This window comes from Cynara cardunculus, assembly GCF_001531365.2.
Source record: "Cynara cardunculus var. scolymus isolate 2C chromosome LG 7, CcrdV1, whole genome shotgun sequence".
Taxonomy (NCBI): Eukaryota; Viridiplantae; Streptophyta; class Magnoliopsida; order Asterales; family Asteraceae; genus Cynara; species Cynara cardunculus.
In genome coordinates, this window is record NC_037534.1 from 14543507 (window position 1) to 14558340 (window position 14834).

The window sequence follows — 14834 nt, forward strand, 5'->3', positions numbered from 1 at the left end:
CTCACTCGTCGCCGGTCTTCACAGCCCCTCCCCCACCCTCACTCGTCGCCGGTCTTCACAACCCCACCCCACCCTACAGATTGAAGCCATCGATGAGGGCAAAGAGGGCATCGGTGAAGGTTAAAATGGAATAATGGGTTTTTTTTAGATGAGGGTTAAAATGGTAATTTATTGTCATTCAGAAAACAGTTACCAAACAATATTATTTCATTCAGCACTTAACTATTCTGACCCTCTTAACTATTCTGACCTCTTAACTATTCTGCACTAAATCATTCAGCAACTGTCAAACAGCCCCTAAGTGAACAAAGATGAGCAAGAGTGTCAGAGTCCTAGGCAAATATTTTCTTAAATAGTAAATATTTATTTTGATATCATATGAAAATATATAGAATGTTTATATTACTCTTCAAAATAACTCTTTGGGTGTGTTTAATGCCTACGGCAGTACGAGACTGAACAAGACAATAGTGGGCAGGATGAGACATGATTGGATGGGAGAAAGTAACATACATGCATGAAATAGTTGTGACAGGTTTTAGGATTTTAATTTGATATTAGTTTGATATTGTATTAAAATTGTAAAAGAAATACTATTTTTGTTCCACTTATTTTGGTAAAACGAAAAAAAAATACATTTTTATATTAGGGGCCGTTTACCCAAATACTTACCCGGTAAGTGTTTATCGGTAGGAGTCAAGACTATAATATATTTTACTAGATAAGATTGTAGTATATTAAAACGGTATCGTATGCAACAATTTTACCCGGTAAACGCTTACCAGGGTAAGAGTCCTCACCATCACTTACCGGGTAAGACTCTCTATCTCTATCATCACTTTTACCGGGTAAGATTTTCAGCCCTTGTCATGTGCATCAGGTGAGGAAAGTTACCCGATCCATACTTACCGGGTAAGTATTTAGTAATCGGCCCCTTACTCAGTTACATCTTGTCTCAATTTAATTCTGTCATGTTCTTTTCAATTTCATATACCAAATGTTCTTTTATAGATGTTACAAAGCATTTGATATGAAGTCTTAAAACCGACTTTTTTATGCAATAAATATCGTTAACCAATACATATTACTCAGTATCAAATGTTAATAATACATGTCTATAACTTTTTAAAACTTCATATCTTAACTCATATAAATAATTGATAAACATAATCATATAAAGAATAAAAAACATTATTTTAAAATTTAAATATAATTAATATTTTAGCTTAACAAATTATACAAAAATAAATATTTTATTTTTTTAATTTGATATCCGGTTATATTATCATATATTACATTTATTCTAAGGGAGTGTTTGGTAGAGGTATTAAACAACAATCAATGAGATTGAAAATATTTTTTTTTTTGGTTTTTTATAATATAATAGGCTCATTCCTCTATAAGCCCAAATTTTATTTCTGGTTAAATTGGGGGAAATGAAAATTTATTCTCATTTTCATTCTTTAGCATTAGCCAAACAGTTCTAAATCTTAAATATGATTTTGGAAATTATAAGTATTTGATAACGAAATAAAAACTCTCTCACTCCTTTAATACCACAAAAACAAAAAAAAAACAAAAATCATAAAAATAATAACGAACATGATTTAGGGTTCGAGTTATCAACTTCATAATTAAAATGTATACTTTGCATTGGACAAGTACAATTCTAGTTACAAAGACGACCTATGAAGGTACCGGCAGGGTCCCGTGCGCTCACTCAACTGACTTTCGAAGGTAATTTTTTTTAAAAGATATACACGCTAAGCTTTAAAGGGTGCTACGAAACATTAGATTATACGAATGGAATTGAACTCCACATATTCCACCATTCATAGATTTGGTCATTCCATCACAATTGAGAAGAAATTCAATTCCATTCCATTCCATTTTTTCAAAAATACAAAATTATCCTCATCTTCCCTACTTGATCTGAACCACCATTGACCATCATCGACGACCACCGCTAACCACCACGATCTGAACCACCGTCGACCACCACCACTTTGAACCACCACCAACCTGAACCACCGTCAACCATCGCTAATCACCATCGTGGACCACCACCGATTTGAACCATCGCCGACCATCATCGATCTGAACCACAGTAGTTGTATTTTGGTTTCAAAATTTTCAAAAAAAAGGTATTTTGGTCATTTACCATTATTTCATTCTATATCCAAAGCTACTTTATGTAAACAAAACAGACAGATTCCATTGCAATCTAAATAAATAATTAAAACTGATAACGTTCCATTTCAATTCCTTGAACATCAAATTATTTTAACAATTTCCAGTTAGGGGTGCTCAAAAACCCGACCAATCCGATCAACCAAACCCAACGCGAAATAACTCAACCCGAAGCAACCCGATGTCTAATCGAGTTGTAAAATTGTCAAACCGTAGGCATCGGGTTGATAGTTGGTTACTATTATTTGAACCCAACCCAACCCGATGAACCCGGTATTCTTTTATTTCTTGGATTTAATATGATTGTTGAATTTATATTAATATATACATTAGACAATAATACTATCATGTATACTCTTCATATACACATATTTTCAATTTATTCACATCTCTATATAACTCATTCGTATATATGTTTAGTAACTGTGAACATATATATGTAAATTGAGAAAATTAACTGAATGTGTGATATATGTAAGAAGTATGGATAAATTGTATCAAATGGTTGATGATGAAAAAGAAATTATGAGTAGAGAAATAACATATTTAAGGTTAGAAGAATATTTTGATGTACCAAAGTATCAACCCGACCAACCCGTACGGGTTGGGTTGGGTTGAGTTGCACTTTGGTTTGGGTTGGGTTACACTTTAGTATGGGTTGGGTTGAGTTAAGATTTTTCAAACCGCAAACATTGAGTTGAGTTGCTCAAATGTCTTTAACCCGATCAACCCAACATCTGAGCACCCCTATTTCCAATCCATAAAGAAAACATTCTGCCGTCTCTAAAATTACACAGAATGGGCAACAAATATGAGTGACCCGCTGTCTAGATAAAAAAAAAGGCCAAAACCTCAGCAACTATAAAACAAAAAACCCAACATTTAGGGAATATCTGGGCGTCCATTTAGGGAATATCTCTTGATCTCTACGTTGACATTAAAACATAGTAGATAAACCATTTTTATAGAGTATATTCAGAGAGTAATAATGGTGGTACGTACTTATATTAGTATGGTGTTTTCTCTATACTCTCTCCTCATTGGTTTTTAATTAATGCTTCTCTACTGCATCGGATTAGTAAAGAACGAAAGACGGACGAAGATATGAACCCTACAAGTACCACCTTCGATTCTACCAGTGACCAGAATCCAATCATTGGTCATCATCGGATTAGCATTCCTTCTGCTCAACATAATCAACCACAACGACCGTTAAATCTACCTCGTCCAGATCTACTTGTTGGTAAGTTTTTGATCGTACAAGCCTATTTGTTACCGGATCTGTTTCTGTTTATATACCTTTTTGTGATTCGACTGCAATCTTAATTCAGTTTGTTGATTAATAGTTGCTACTGTCTTCATCGTTATGAAGGTGTTCTTTTGCATATTCCATCTTCTTGAACTTGGAATTCGGGATTGCTAGCTCAATATATCCTAGGACAGCGTAACTAATAACTTGTTTTTCGCAATTACTTTGAAGGAGGAAGAGAAGACTACAATGAAATTTGTGTTCCTTCGTATAAAGCAATAATTACTGGGAATTGGAAAGCTACGAAAATCATCCTTGACAAGCGCCCAGAGCTGGTAGGGTTTAGCATCACCGAAAGTTACGAAACAGTACTTCACATTGCAGTATTGGGAAAATCAATCTGGTTTGTGGAATATCTGGTCAGTTTGATGGCAAAGGAGGACTTGGAACTTCAAAACGGGAATGGTCAAACTGCCCTTTGTTTAGCGGCTATAGCCGGACATATCAAAATAGCCAAGATTTTAGTGAAAAAGAACAGGGCCCTGCTGGATATTCCTGATAGTCAAGGAATGATGCCACTCTACATGGCTGCATTATTTGGAAATCATGAAATGGTAAAGTATCTGTATCATAATTCTCAGAAAATGACTGGTCAGTTCTGGACACATCAAAATCGAGAGTGTGTTCTTGTGAAATGTGTCGAGGCTAATCTATTTGGTAAGTATTGGGTGCATAATTGTCACATTTTTAGCTTGATGTTCCTACCATAATTTGTAAATAGACCCTTGTGCATCTCCTTCTTGTTTTATACTTCCAGTAAGAGTTACTCATCGTTGGTTACTTTGGTAGTGATTCACTTCGGTGTTGGGAGCACACCATACCTTGGACAGTTATGTATTGAATTTGAGTTAATTTGAGATCAAGGGTTATTGAAACTGCATAGATCAACTATCTTTTTAGATTCAGTGACTGATTCTCCTTGCAGTAGATGAAATTATCAAGTGAAAGCATATAAATTTTGACATGTGATTCTTATAAATATAATATCTAGGCAATATGAAATCTGTCTTAATTTGTATAAAAAGGGCTTTTAAGTTAAATAAAATGGTTGACATCCAATATGTGCAAAATGTCTGGTACTTATCAAAAGTGGTTTGTTTATGCTTAGATCAAGCATGATGCCATATGAAACTAGATAGTGTCCCCGCTTACTTGTGGAAGCATCATTACTAAGATGCTCATGTTTATCCTAGAGATTGTATTTCTCTACACTGGTTCAATCTCAAGAATGAGACATTTCATACAAATGTATGAGCATATTATAAAGCTAGAAGGTAAATTCTGGGATAATTTGAGACTGAATCTTAAGCTATTTTCATGGTTCTAACTTCTAACAATGTGACAAAAAACACAATTTAACATTTTAATGAAGTTTGGCAGTTTGATTTGACCTACCAATTCATTTATTGTAGTAGAAGTTTGTATGCTCCTGTTTTTATCCCCATTCACGTTTTCTATTTCTTCCCCGGTTGGCTGTGTAAGAATTTTAGGTAGCTATCACAAAACTCTGGAATCTTGGAGAGGTCTCTTCCTAAATTGTTGTAGCCCATGCCTTAGCCAGCCCTTGGAATCTCAACTAGTCCGTAACTCTTAACTTTCTGAATATATACTAGTTTATGCTGGGCTGGCATGTTTTGTGGTCAATGATGCTATTTATTAACACCAAAGACAATACAACTGCTATCATTATTAAGTCTCTATTTGTTTTCCATGAAATCTTGGTATTGCTTGGGCTTTGTTGTTGCTTCAAGAATTTCCTTTAGTTTCTTCTTGTGAAGACTTAAATCCAAGGTGGGCATTTGTTAAAGTATGTTTCATTTGAAGTCAACAGAAAAGAGGAATCTTAAACCATGACGTCCCAAGGTGGACATTTATTATATATGAGTGTACAATTGTTTGCGCCTCATTCTATATCTATATGCTAATGAGATCATGAGCTTATTAGATGACCTCATTACCAAGATCATGGCCTTTCCATCTCAATGTCTCTTGTTGTTGGGTCTATATTGTATGAACAGATCTGCAGTTTTTCCTTCTAGCCTTGAAATCTTAAGATCCCATTTGTGTTTTTTAATAAGGTTTTTTAAGAATTTGGAAGAACAACCAAAAATGAGTACACCAATAGGGTGAAAAAGATTTCTCCACCCATTCATTGAGCAATGGTAAGCATGTATTTGAACTCAAGACCTTCAAAATATTTCAAGTAATCTCCATCCAATTAAGCATTGGGCGTCTTCAGAAAAGTTGATTGTGTACTTATTTAGGGCTTTTGGGTTTCTATGGTTTCATAGTGATGTCCTTGTGATTTGTACTTCATATTTTGTTATGGTCAAACTTCATGGTTTCCACATAAGACCATACTGCTATGTTGCCTACATTTTGGTTGCTTAGTGTTCTTGCCTCTGTCATAGAATTTTTCTTGTCAAGTGACTATCAAATACTTATGCAGATGTTGCATTACAAATAGTGACTGACATCCCAGAACTTGCTATAAATGGGAGAGTGCTTGGACTATTGGCTCGAAGACCTTATGCATTTGATGCTAAAACGCCTAGTATTATTCGGAGAATCACAATTACATGTAAGACACTCATTTCCTCGATTTCTATTATATTTTCTTCATTGTGCTTCTAGATATTAGCATCTTCTTCTAAAATACACCAGCTTGAATCATTAAAACATTTTATATATCATATGTAATGATTGGGCAAGGATTAATATGGGTACTATCAAAACGAATGTGTGGTAGTTGCATTAGTCATTTGCTTTGTTAAGTTTGAAAGGGCATTGAAAAATGATTAGACTTTCGAATCACTATGTTAATACTTCACTTGTAAGCAACCACTATATTTATGAAAACATAAATAGAGAACAACATGTGATAGTAGAAAATAATGATAGAATCATGTAGTTGGCTAAAAGATTGCAAGATAAAAAAGCTAGTTTTTGCTCTTTTCTGAAAATGAGGATGTCTTTTGATCTATGAATCTTTACAAGCCTTTTGGTTTTTCAGAATTGAATTGTTATTCAAGATGCTGATCGCTTGGCTTATATTTGTGAAAGCCTTTTTGAAGAATATTATTTTTTTGCTTAAACTTTCTAAGCGGCTAAACCTAACATAAAATTTTGTCAAAAGTTCTGATGAAACATATGGGGCATTCCGCCAGTTTTAGAGCTTTGTCTTGATGTAGATTACTCTGTATTCGTTTAGTTCTCGGAACAAGTGAAATAACAACAAAAGCATCCAATGAGAATAGAGGATATAAAGGGATCATAGATTTCAGGGCCACCTAACCATTTCTATTCTTCATATAAACCATCATCAAAGAAGATTTTAGCATAGTTTGAGAGAAATCGGAAAGAAAACAAAGAGAATGAAAGAAGATATGAATGTCTGAATCTCATTCCTTGATTTCTGTTGAGGTATGTCATATGTGCCCCTATTCATACACAAATATTTTACAGTAGTTAAGAAAGTTTATAGCAGCCAGGTTTAAGAAAAACATTTACCATGCCAGCTAAGCAAAAGAGCAAACTCATCTAACAAATTCTGCTGATAGTTTATTTCAACACCCCCTCAGGCTGGAGGGTAGGAAGAACCGAGTAAGCCCAGCTTGCTGAGTATGTGATGATGTTTCCCTGAAAGACTCTTGTGAAGATGTCTGCTAACTGTAGTTCTTAACATAGGGAAGTTCAATCAATCCTTGCACTTTTTCTTGACCCAAATGACAATCCGAATCTATATATTTGGTTCTTATATGGAAATCAGCGTTTTTAGCAATGTGAATTGCTGCTCTACCACGCATTTGACAGGGACTGGAGCAATTCCCAGAATTTTAATTTCATGAAGTAGTCTAGTGAGCGAGCAATATTACAGTAAATTCCCTCAGAGATCTATACTCTGCTTCATGATGAGAAACAATAGCTTGCTTTTTATACTTCCAGGAGACAGGACTACCTCCAAGCATTATTAAATATCCACTGATCGATCTTCATGTGCAAGAACAGGTGGTCCAGTTTGAATCACAGAAAGCCTCTAGTGAGAAAGAACTATTGCGATTGAATGGCAACCCTTGACTAGGATCATCCTTAAAGTATCTAAGAGTATGGAGAACTGCTTTCATGTGAGGAAGCCTCAGATCTTGCATATATTGACTAAGATGTTGCACTGCAAAACTGATATCAGGTCTTGTAAGTGAATTTCCCAATCAATCTCTTCTAACTCTCTGGTTCATAAAGATAATCACCAACACCAGGTTCCAATTTGAGATTGAACTCTAGGAAGGACAAAAGAACTAAGATCTGCACACTGATACTCTTTTAGATCTTGGGTGAACTTTCTTTGTCTCATAATAAGGCCTGAAGGAGTTTCTAAGATTTTAATGCCCAAGAAATAACTCAAAGTTTCCAAATCCTTGATTTAGAACTTATCATCTAAAAATGACTTCAAATGATCAATCTCAGCTTGATTATATCCAGTGACAAGAATGTCATCAATCTAAATGGCTAAAAACCACCATGGAACATCCCTCCGTTTTGAATTAGAGAACAATCATTCTTGGAATTACTGTATACATTAAATCTAATGTTTCTGATAGCTTTGCATGCCATTGTCTTGGAATAAAAGGGCTTTAGAAGTTTCACGAAGGGGTTTATGTTTTCTTGCAACTACCACATTTTATTGGGGTTCTTCTCCAACGGGTTTGGTTAATAATTCCCTTTAGAGAGTGAAAACTGAATGGATTCTTTGCTGAGCCCAAGTTCTTATACATTATCTTCTATAATGGTTTGGAGTTTTCTATGAAATTGGGTTTCAACCATTTCTGTGACAGCTTTGATAAGCGGTAAATCGTTGCTTTTGGTACCGAGTAAACAAGTCCATGAGGTTTTACTGAAATCATCTAGAGTTGAAACTCCATTAATTAATAACCGATTATTTATGGTCTCTTAGAGCATCTCCATCAGTTCCTCTAAAATGGAGATTTTGAAGATTGTTACTCCAACAGATTCTCCAAAGATTCTCCAAAATGGAGAAAGTAGGATAGATATAATGAAAATCTCTACATTTGGAGATGCTCTTAGATAATATTTTTGGTCAGTCCCAACATGGGAATAACGTGCCAAATTAATAATTCGCTAAAATTATATATAATAAATTTTATTTACTCATATGGACCGCATGTAAAATTCTAATGATAATTCCTTATATGTATACTCTATCATAGAGCATTTTAGGTTTTACCTGTTAGAAACTCTTAATTTTTCAAGGATACAAGTGGTAAAACATTATGTACAAATAAATACTGCATACAAAATCTTTCAATTTTATAATATTCTTATTTTACCCATTTTATAAACAAATAAAAACAGAAGCTTGAAGGGGTTCTCGGAAACTCATGTTACCCTTTCCATATGAATGGATATTGGAAACCCACATTTTTATCTCAATTTAAAAAAAATCTAAATTATCTTAAATATAATTAATTTTTTAACCAAGCAAATTATATCAAAAACAGGTACTTTATTATCTTTAATTTGATACCCATATATGTGTATGTGTGTGTGTGTGTGTATATATATATATATATATATATAAACCACAAAAAATGAAAAACTGAGGAATACCCTGACAACCATTCATTTGGATGGTATGCACAAGTGCATACAAGTAGTTTATAACTAATTTTTTCGTTATGCACATGTGCATAACATGCACACGTGCATAATAACCAAGAAACAACTTCAATTACTTGTATGCAAATGTGCATACCGTCAAGATGAACGGTTACCAGAGTGTTCCTCAATTTTTCATTTTTTTGCGGTTTTCCCTTGAACCTCCCCTTTCCCTCCCTATATATATATATATATATATATATATTTCAATATTTTTAACCCGGCTTTGGAAATTTCAATCACGAGTGTATTTACACGCGAGTATATTATTTACAATATTTTTTACTATATTATACAACATTTACAACTTATTAATATGTTTCAACTTTATAAAATTAACTCATAACCAACTGGTAAACATGCTCAAATACATGATAAACTTTAAGCCTTACTAATACAGTAAAACAATCCATAAAATTGATAATCAGCAGAAGACTATCGTTCTCTCAACATCACACAAATTCATAAAACAAAGTCGAAAGAGATGAATATCAATGTATTGCAGTGCATTGCGTGGGTACAGGTATAGTATTACATAATACATGAATGATTTATGAAGACTTCTTCTAAAATGACTCAATTGTCTTTCATTTTTTTTTGTTGAAATCAATGTCACCTTGAATTTTATCTCTAACTGTTCTTATCGTTGTAAGAACTTTTGGTGTGTTAGCATGATTTGATCTTGTGTTTATATAGCAAATATTTTTTAATGTCCATAAAGTAGTACATTGAATAATATACTAATACATTGAACAATGAAGCATATTGTAATACATAAAATGGAAGATTGAAGGGTGCATTGAAAATTGGATGCTTCTTTAAAAAATATTTAGTTCATTATGAATTTATCTATAAACTAGTATAAGTATTAATTAATATATAAATTAAGAATTATTAATTTATTGGTTAATTAATATCTTGCTTAATCAAGTTTTTTGGTTGTCCAAGGGCATTAATTTATAGAGTTCCAACCGTACAATAGTTGCAAAAAAGAAAAAAAAACAGTCTTATTGCAAAGAGCAGTCTCTTCTGACTTCAAGACATATAGGCCTCCTTAAGCCTTACCAAGATCCTGTAGCCTCTTCATGAAGGGCACTGCAAGATGCAATTCGAATTGGAAAAGTTCACTGATTGTTGCAGTTGGCATATAGAGCTCTTTGTGTAAAGTCAAATTGGATTTCAATTGAACATAATTAATAAGGCAAACTCTTACTATGGCCATCAGGTAAGGTATAGAGTAAAGTGATTTAAGGTTTGTTTGGTGGTTTGAAAGTCATTGATCATTAAACATATGGTCTGATGACATAATCCACGTATTCGTAGCAGCAGTTGTACAACTACAACATGTGCATAATTCCTGAGCATGGGAAGATGAACAAATGGTTTTACCTGCAAAGTTGTTGATAGGTGTTCAGGTGTGAAACCAGTAGAACCAGCATTACCCCTTCCCATTTCTCTGTCCCACTATTCCAGCAATATCACTATGACTACCATGAATTTCACCTTGATCGTGGACTGCTAGTCTCTTGCCTATATTCCCTTTGATATTTCTGAGGATAGTAATGCTTCTTTCAGCATATATCTTATATCTTTAGTCTGTCCAGGTCTCTTGCAAAACTTGCAGAAGAGGTTAAGTTTTCTTCCTTCTTCCTTAAACTCAGATTTGATGCTGAGAAATTGTTCTTGCTTCTGGACTCCAGCATGCAAAGATGTCGAATCTCCCACAAAGTGCACAGAATATTGTATGTCTCTTTGTTTCTCATCTTGAGTAACCATGGAATAAGCAGTAGCCACTGTTGGCAATGGGTCCATCGTTAGCATGTTCCCTCTCACATTTTTATCTTCCTCATTAAGTACCATTAGAAGTGAATGAGCTTTCTATTTTGTTTTTCCTTCATCATAGTCTGTGCAGCTCCACATGTGCACATCACTATTACCTTGTGATAAATCTCCAATATCCTTATGTAAACTATATGATTGAACTCCATAGCCTGCCCAAATCACTGTTCCGTTTCACACGAAATCTGCAGTGCTAGTGTACAGAACACTGTCAGTAATGTTCTTAATCAGGGAATTTCACATCCAGGCTCATACCTCCTTGTCGAGCTTCTAGCAGTTGTTCAATTGTCTGCTTCCACTACTTATTATGTGCTCCTATCCTTTATAGTCGAGCAGTTTTCTGCGGCTCTCCTTGAAAGTGTCTTGTAGTATGAGAGACTTGTCTAAGTGAATGAAGTGAGAACTAGAGCTCAAGAAGCCAAGGCTATGAATTATCATGTCTTTTCATCTCTGCCCAAACTTCAAATTTGGAGGATTTGCATCTGGTCTTGCACAATTTCTATTAATAAATTCAATTTGTTCTTAGCTGACAAAGCTATCACCATTGCTTGCTGCCATGAACTGCAGCCCACTCCGTCAAAAGGTGTAGACACCAAAGTCATGCCAGGGTGATCAGAGGGTGAAGGTAGAGTGGATCAGAAGAATCTGTAATGGCACAATTCTGTTTATCAATTATTAATTTTACCGTCAAGCTTTGTGTTGGAGAAAAACAATTAAGTCACACAGACAAAAGATTGAACACCTAAAAGCAGAAAATGGATTGATCAAATGAAAATCAATTAAGGACGAGATCTGGATCCAGAAAATAGGTTTTAGATAGTTGATGATTCTAATCAATCCAATATCTATGCATATGTAGCTGTCTCTGTGTGTGTCCAAAGGAGAAATGGTGAAATTTAAGTTAGATTGTTTATGAGATTTAAGCCAACAGTCAAAGATAGGTTGATAGTGATTCAAGTTTAGAGATCGTGCTATGTGACCATGTAAACTTTTCCGTAGTTTTGAGATAAATCAAAAAGAGAACAAAGAGAATGAAAGGGAATTCGAGTTACCAAATGTCCTTGATTTCTAAATATTTAACCGTAGTTAAGAAATTTACAGCAGCCAGCTCTAAGATAAAAAAAATTACCCTGCGAGCTATGCAAAACAAAAGAACTTCCTAACAAATTGTGCCTAACAAATTCTGCTGATAGCCAATCTGTAATTCCAACACGAATCTTAAAATTACAACAAAAACATCCTATGAAAATAGAGGATATAAAGGGATACTAGATTTCAGTGCCATGCAAGTATTTCTATTTTTCATATAAACCATTGTCAAAGAAGAAGTTCTGGAAAGAGTTACGCACAAAGTGCTAAAATTTTCCTTGGAGTGCACCTTTAATTTCGAACTTTAATTACAAATTAAAAAACCGTTCACACTTTAAAATTCTACCGAACACAGAAATTGAAGTTTCCATTTAGTGTGGTCATGCATTTTACAATTTCGTATTACTCACTTCATGCAATTACCAACTTCATGCGTAACACTCTACTCAGAAGTATGTAATATCATCTACTTCCGTTTCTTAGTTTTTACAGTGTGTCGTCTGAAGATGATTCCTGAACTGGATAGTCATGCCCTGCAGTTACTAAGAGTCATTTGGACAGAGATTGTGAAACAGCCCAAGGCTCAAATTGATGAGATAATAAGAGGGCCACCTGACCCAATTAAGGATGATGAAAAGCAAACACGTTCTGAAAAGGACAAACAAGAAGCACTGGTACTGCTTAGAACCATTTCAGAGAACATTGCTAAAATGCCTGCTAAAATTTTTAACCTATTCAGAGGGCCGCCTGATGAAAAGGAAATGATTTGGAAAGACGTGAAGCCAAAATACTCTTCTCGAGTGCTATTTCTTGCTGCAGAAATGGGTAACACTGCATTTGTGGTTGAGGTTATTCGGCAATATCCGCATCTAGTACGGGAGGTAAATGATAATAATCAAAGTATATTTCACGTTGCTGTCTCACATCGTCATGAGGGTATCTACAATCTGTTGTATGAGATTGGCTCGCTCAGGAATTTGATAATTACTCTTGAAGACAAAAATGGCAACAATATGTTGCATTTAGTTGGGGAGAGTGCAAAGATTAATAGACTGCAGAAAATCCCAGGAGTGGGTCTGCAATTACATCTAGAAACATTATGGTTCAAGGTACATGTTTCCGATCTTTTTCTTCTTACATCTTTTATCCATCTTTTGCGAGTTTTAACTCGATGTAATAATTTTCTCTAGCAATCATTTCATGTGCATATTTTCATCAGAAAGCGAACTTTAAATTTGTATATATTGTGAAATCCAACTCAAAGATGCATTTCTGTAGTTGACATCTGGTATGTGACGACCAAAAGTAATATAGAACACTTAAATTCAGGAACATTATACTGTATAAATTGAACGTGGAAATCCGGGAAGGAAAAAGACAGCCAGCCTAGTGCAACTATTCGACGAAGCACTCTATAGGTGGATATAAAGAATTGAACCCATATCGGTTATAATGCTTTTCCTCCGCACTAATTTATAAATAGCAAATGACTAAATTATAAACCAATAAAAATTAGATGGGTCGAAAAGTTCCCATTTTCTTGTAGTATGAAATGTTGATAAATATACTGGATAAGTCCATGATCCTGATCTAAATCTTTGTGATGTTAGGAAGTAGAAGCCATACTCCCTCCTCCATTTCGAGAAAAGAAAAACGCAGCTGGTCTAACACCACATGAAGTATTCACCAAGAACCACAAAGATCTATTTTCCAAAGGTGAAGAGTGGATGAAAGAAACTGCTTCTCAATTGATGGTGGTCGCGTCACTAATAGCCACCATCTCATTTGCAGCAGCATTTACGTTTCCAGGTGGATATGATCAAGTAACTGGTATGCCCATCTTCCTGAAAAAAGAACTTTCCAAGATTTTCATAATATTTGATGGCTTATCGTTTATATCTGCTACAAGCTCAATCCTGCTGGTCTTGTCTATCCTGGGGTCTGATTATACTGAACATGATTTCATGATTTCGTTACCCCAACAACTGATGATATGTCTAGCATCACTTTTCATCTCTATAGCGACCATGATCCTCACTTTTCTTATCAACTTTTTACTACTTTATCAGAACAATTCTAAATGGATACCAATTTTTATAAGCTCTTTTGCTGCTATCACATACATGATATTTGGTAGCCCAAAATTTCCTCTTCTAGGTCGCTTTCTATATGGTTCTAGATTTCTTTTCCAAAGAGAGAGTAGAATGCTTAAGAAACCGATCTTTTAGCCATTCAACTTCTGTAAGGCAATCGGTTGAAAGTTGATGATTTATACGTGGTTGGTGGTGTATATATCAAAGGCGTTTTTTGTTGGTGTTTTGGCTGTCAACTCAGATTCACGATGTTTTTTTATCTAACTGACTCATCCAGTTTTCGTATTTGTATAAACTTCGATGGTTATATCCTACAAAATTGGTTCTCTGATGTTCCATTTGGTAAAAAAACTACTGTAAAAATGGAACAAATGTTACTAGAAAATGCTGTAAACAATAAGTACTAAAGAAGTAAAACACTGGTAAATGAGTAATTGGTAACATCATGTAAGAGCAAATATATATATATATATATATATATATATATATATATATGATCGTGTTCCGGCGAGGAGTAAGGTGAGAAGCGTAAGAAGGATCTCCACCCTTAGATGCACATTAGGATGAGATGCACCGGGTCAATCCTCATATCAAGCGCAATTCATTGGTGGCTTTGAGATTAAAGGTGATCAAGGGTCCAG

The 14834-nt window shown here is 34.6% G+C and overlaps 1 protein-coding gene across 6 annotated transcripts; it reads left to right on the forward strand.

The window, feature by feature from the left end:
- The first annotated feature begins 3126 nt into the window (after window positions 1-3126).
- On the forward strand, window positions 3127-14417 carry LOC112515456 (protein ACCELERATED CELL DEATH 6-like). 6 transcript variants are annotated; one of them, XM_025122289.1, is made up of 5 exons: window positions 3127-3433; window positions 3671-4156; window positions 5949-6080; window positions 12584-13209; window positions 13711-14417. In XM_025122289.1, the coding sequence occupies exons 1-5, from the start codon at window positions 3295-3297 to the stop codon at window positions 14326-14328; spliced, it is 2001 nt and encodes a 666-aa protein (XP_024978057.1). In that variant the 5' UTR covers window positions 3127-3294; the 3' UTR covers window positions 14329-14417. The 6 variants fall into 6 exon arrangements, with proteins under 6 accessions (XP_024978057.1, XP_024978058.1, XP_024978059.1 ...); XM_025122290.1 differs by having other exon boundaries at window positions 12593-13209; XM_025122291.1 differs by having other exon boundaries at window positions 5967-6080.
- Window positions 14418-14834: the final 417 nt, after the last annotated feature.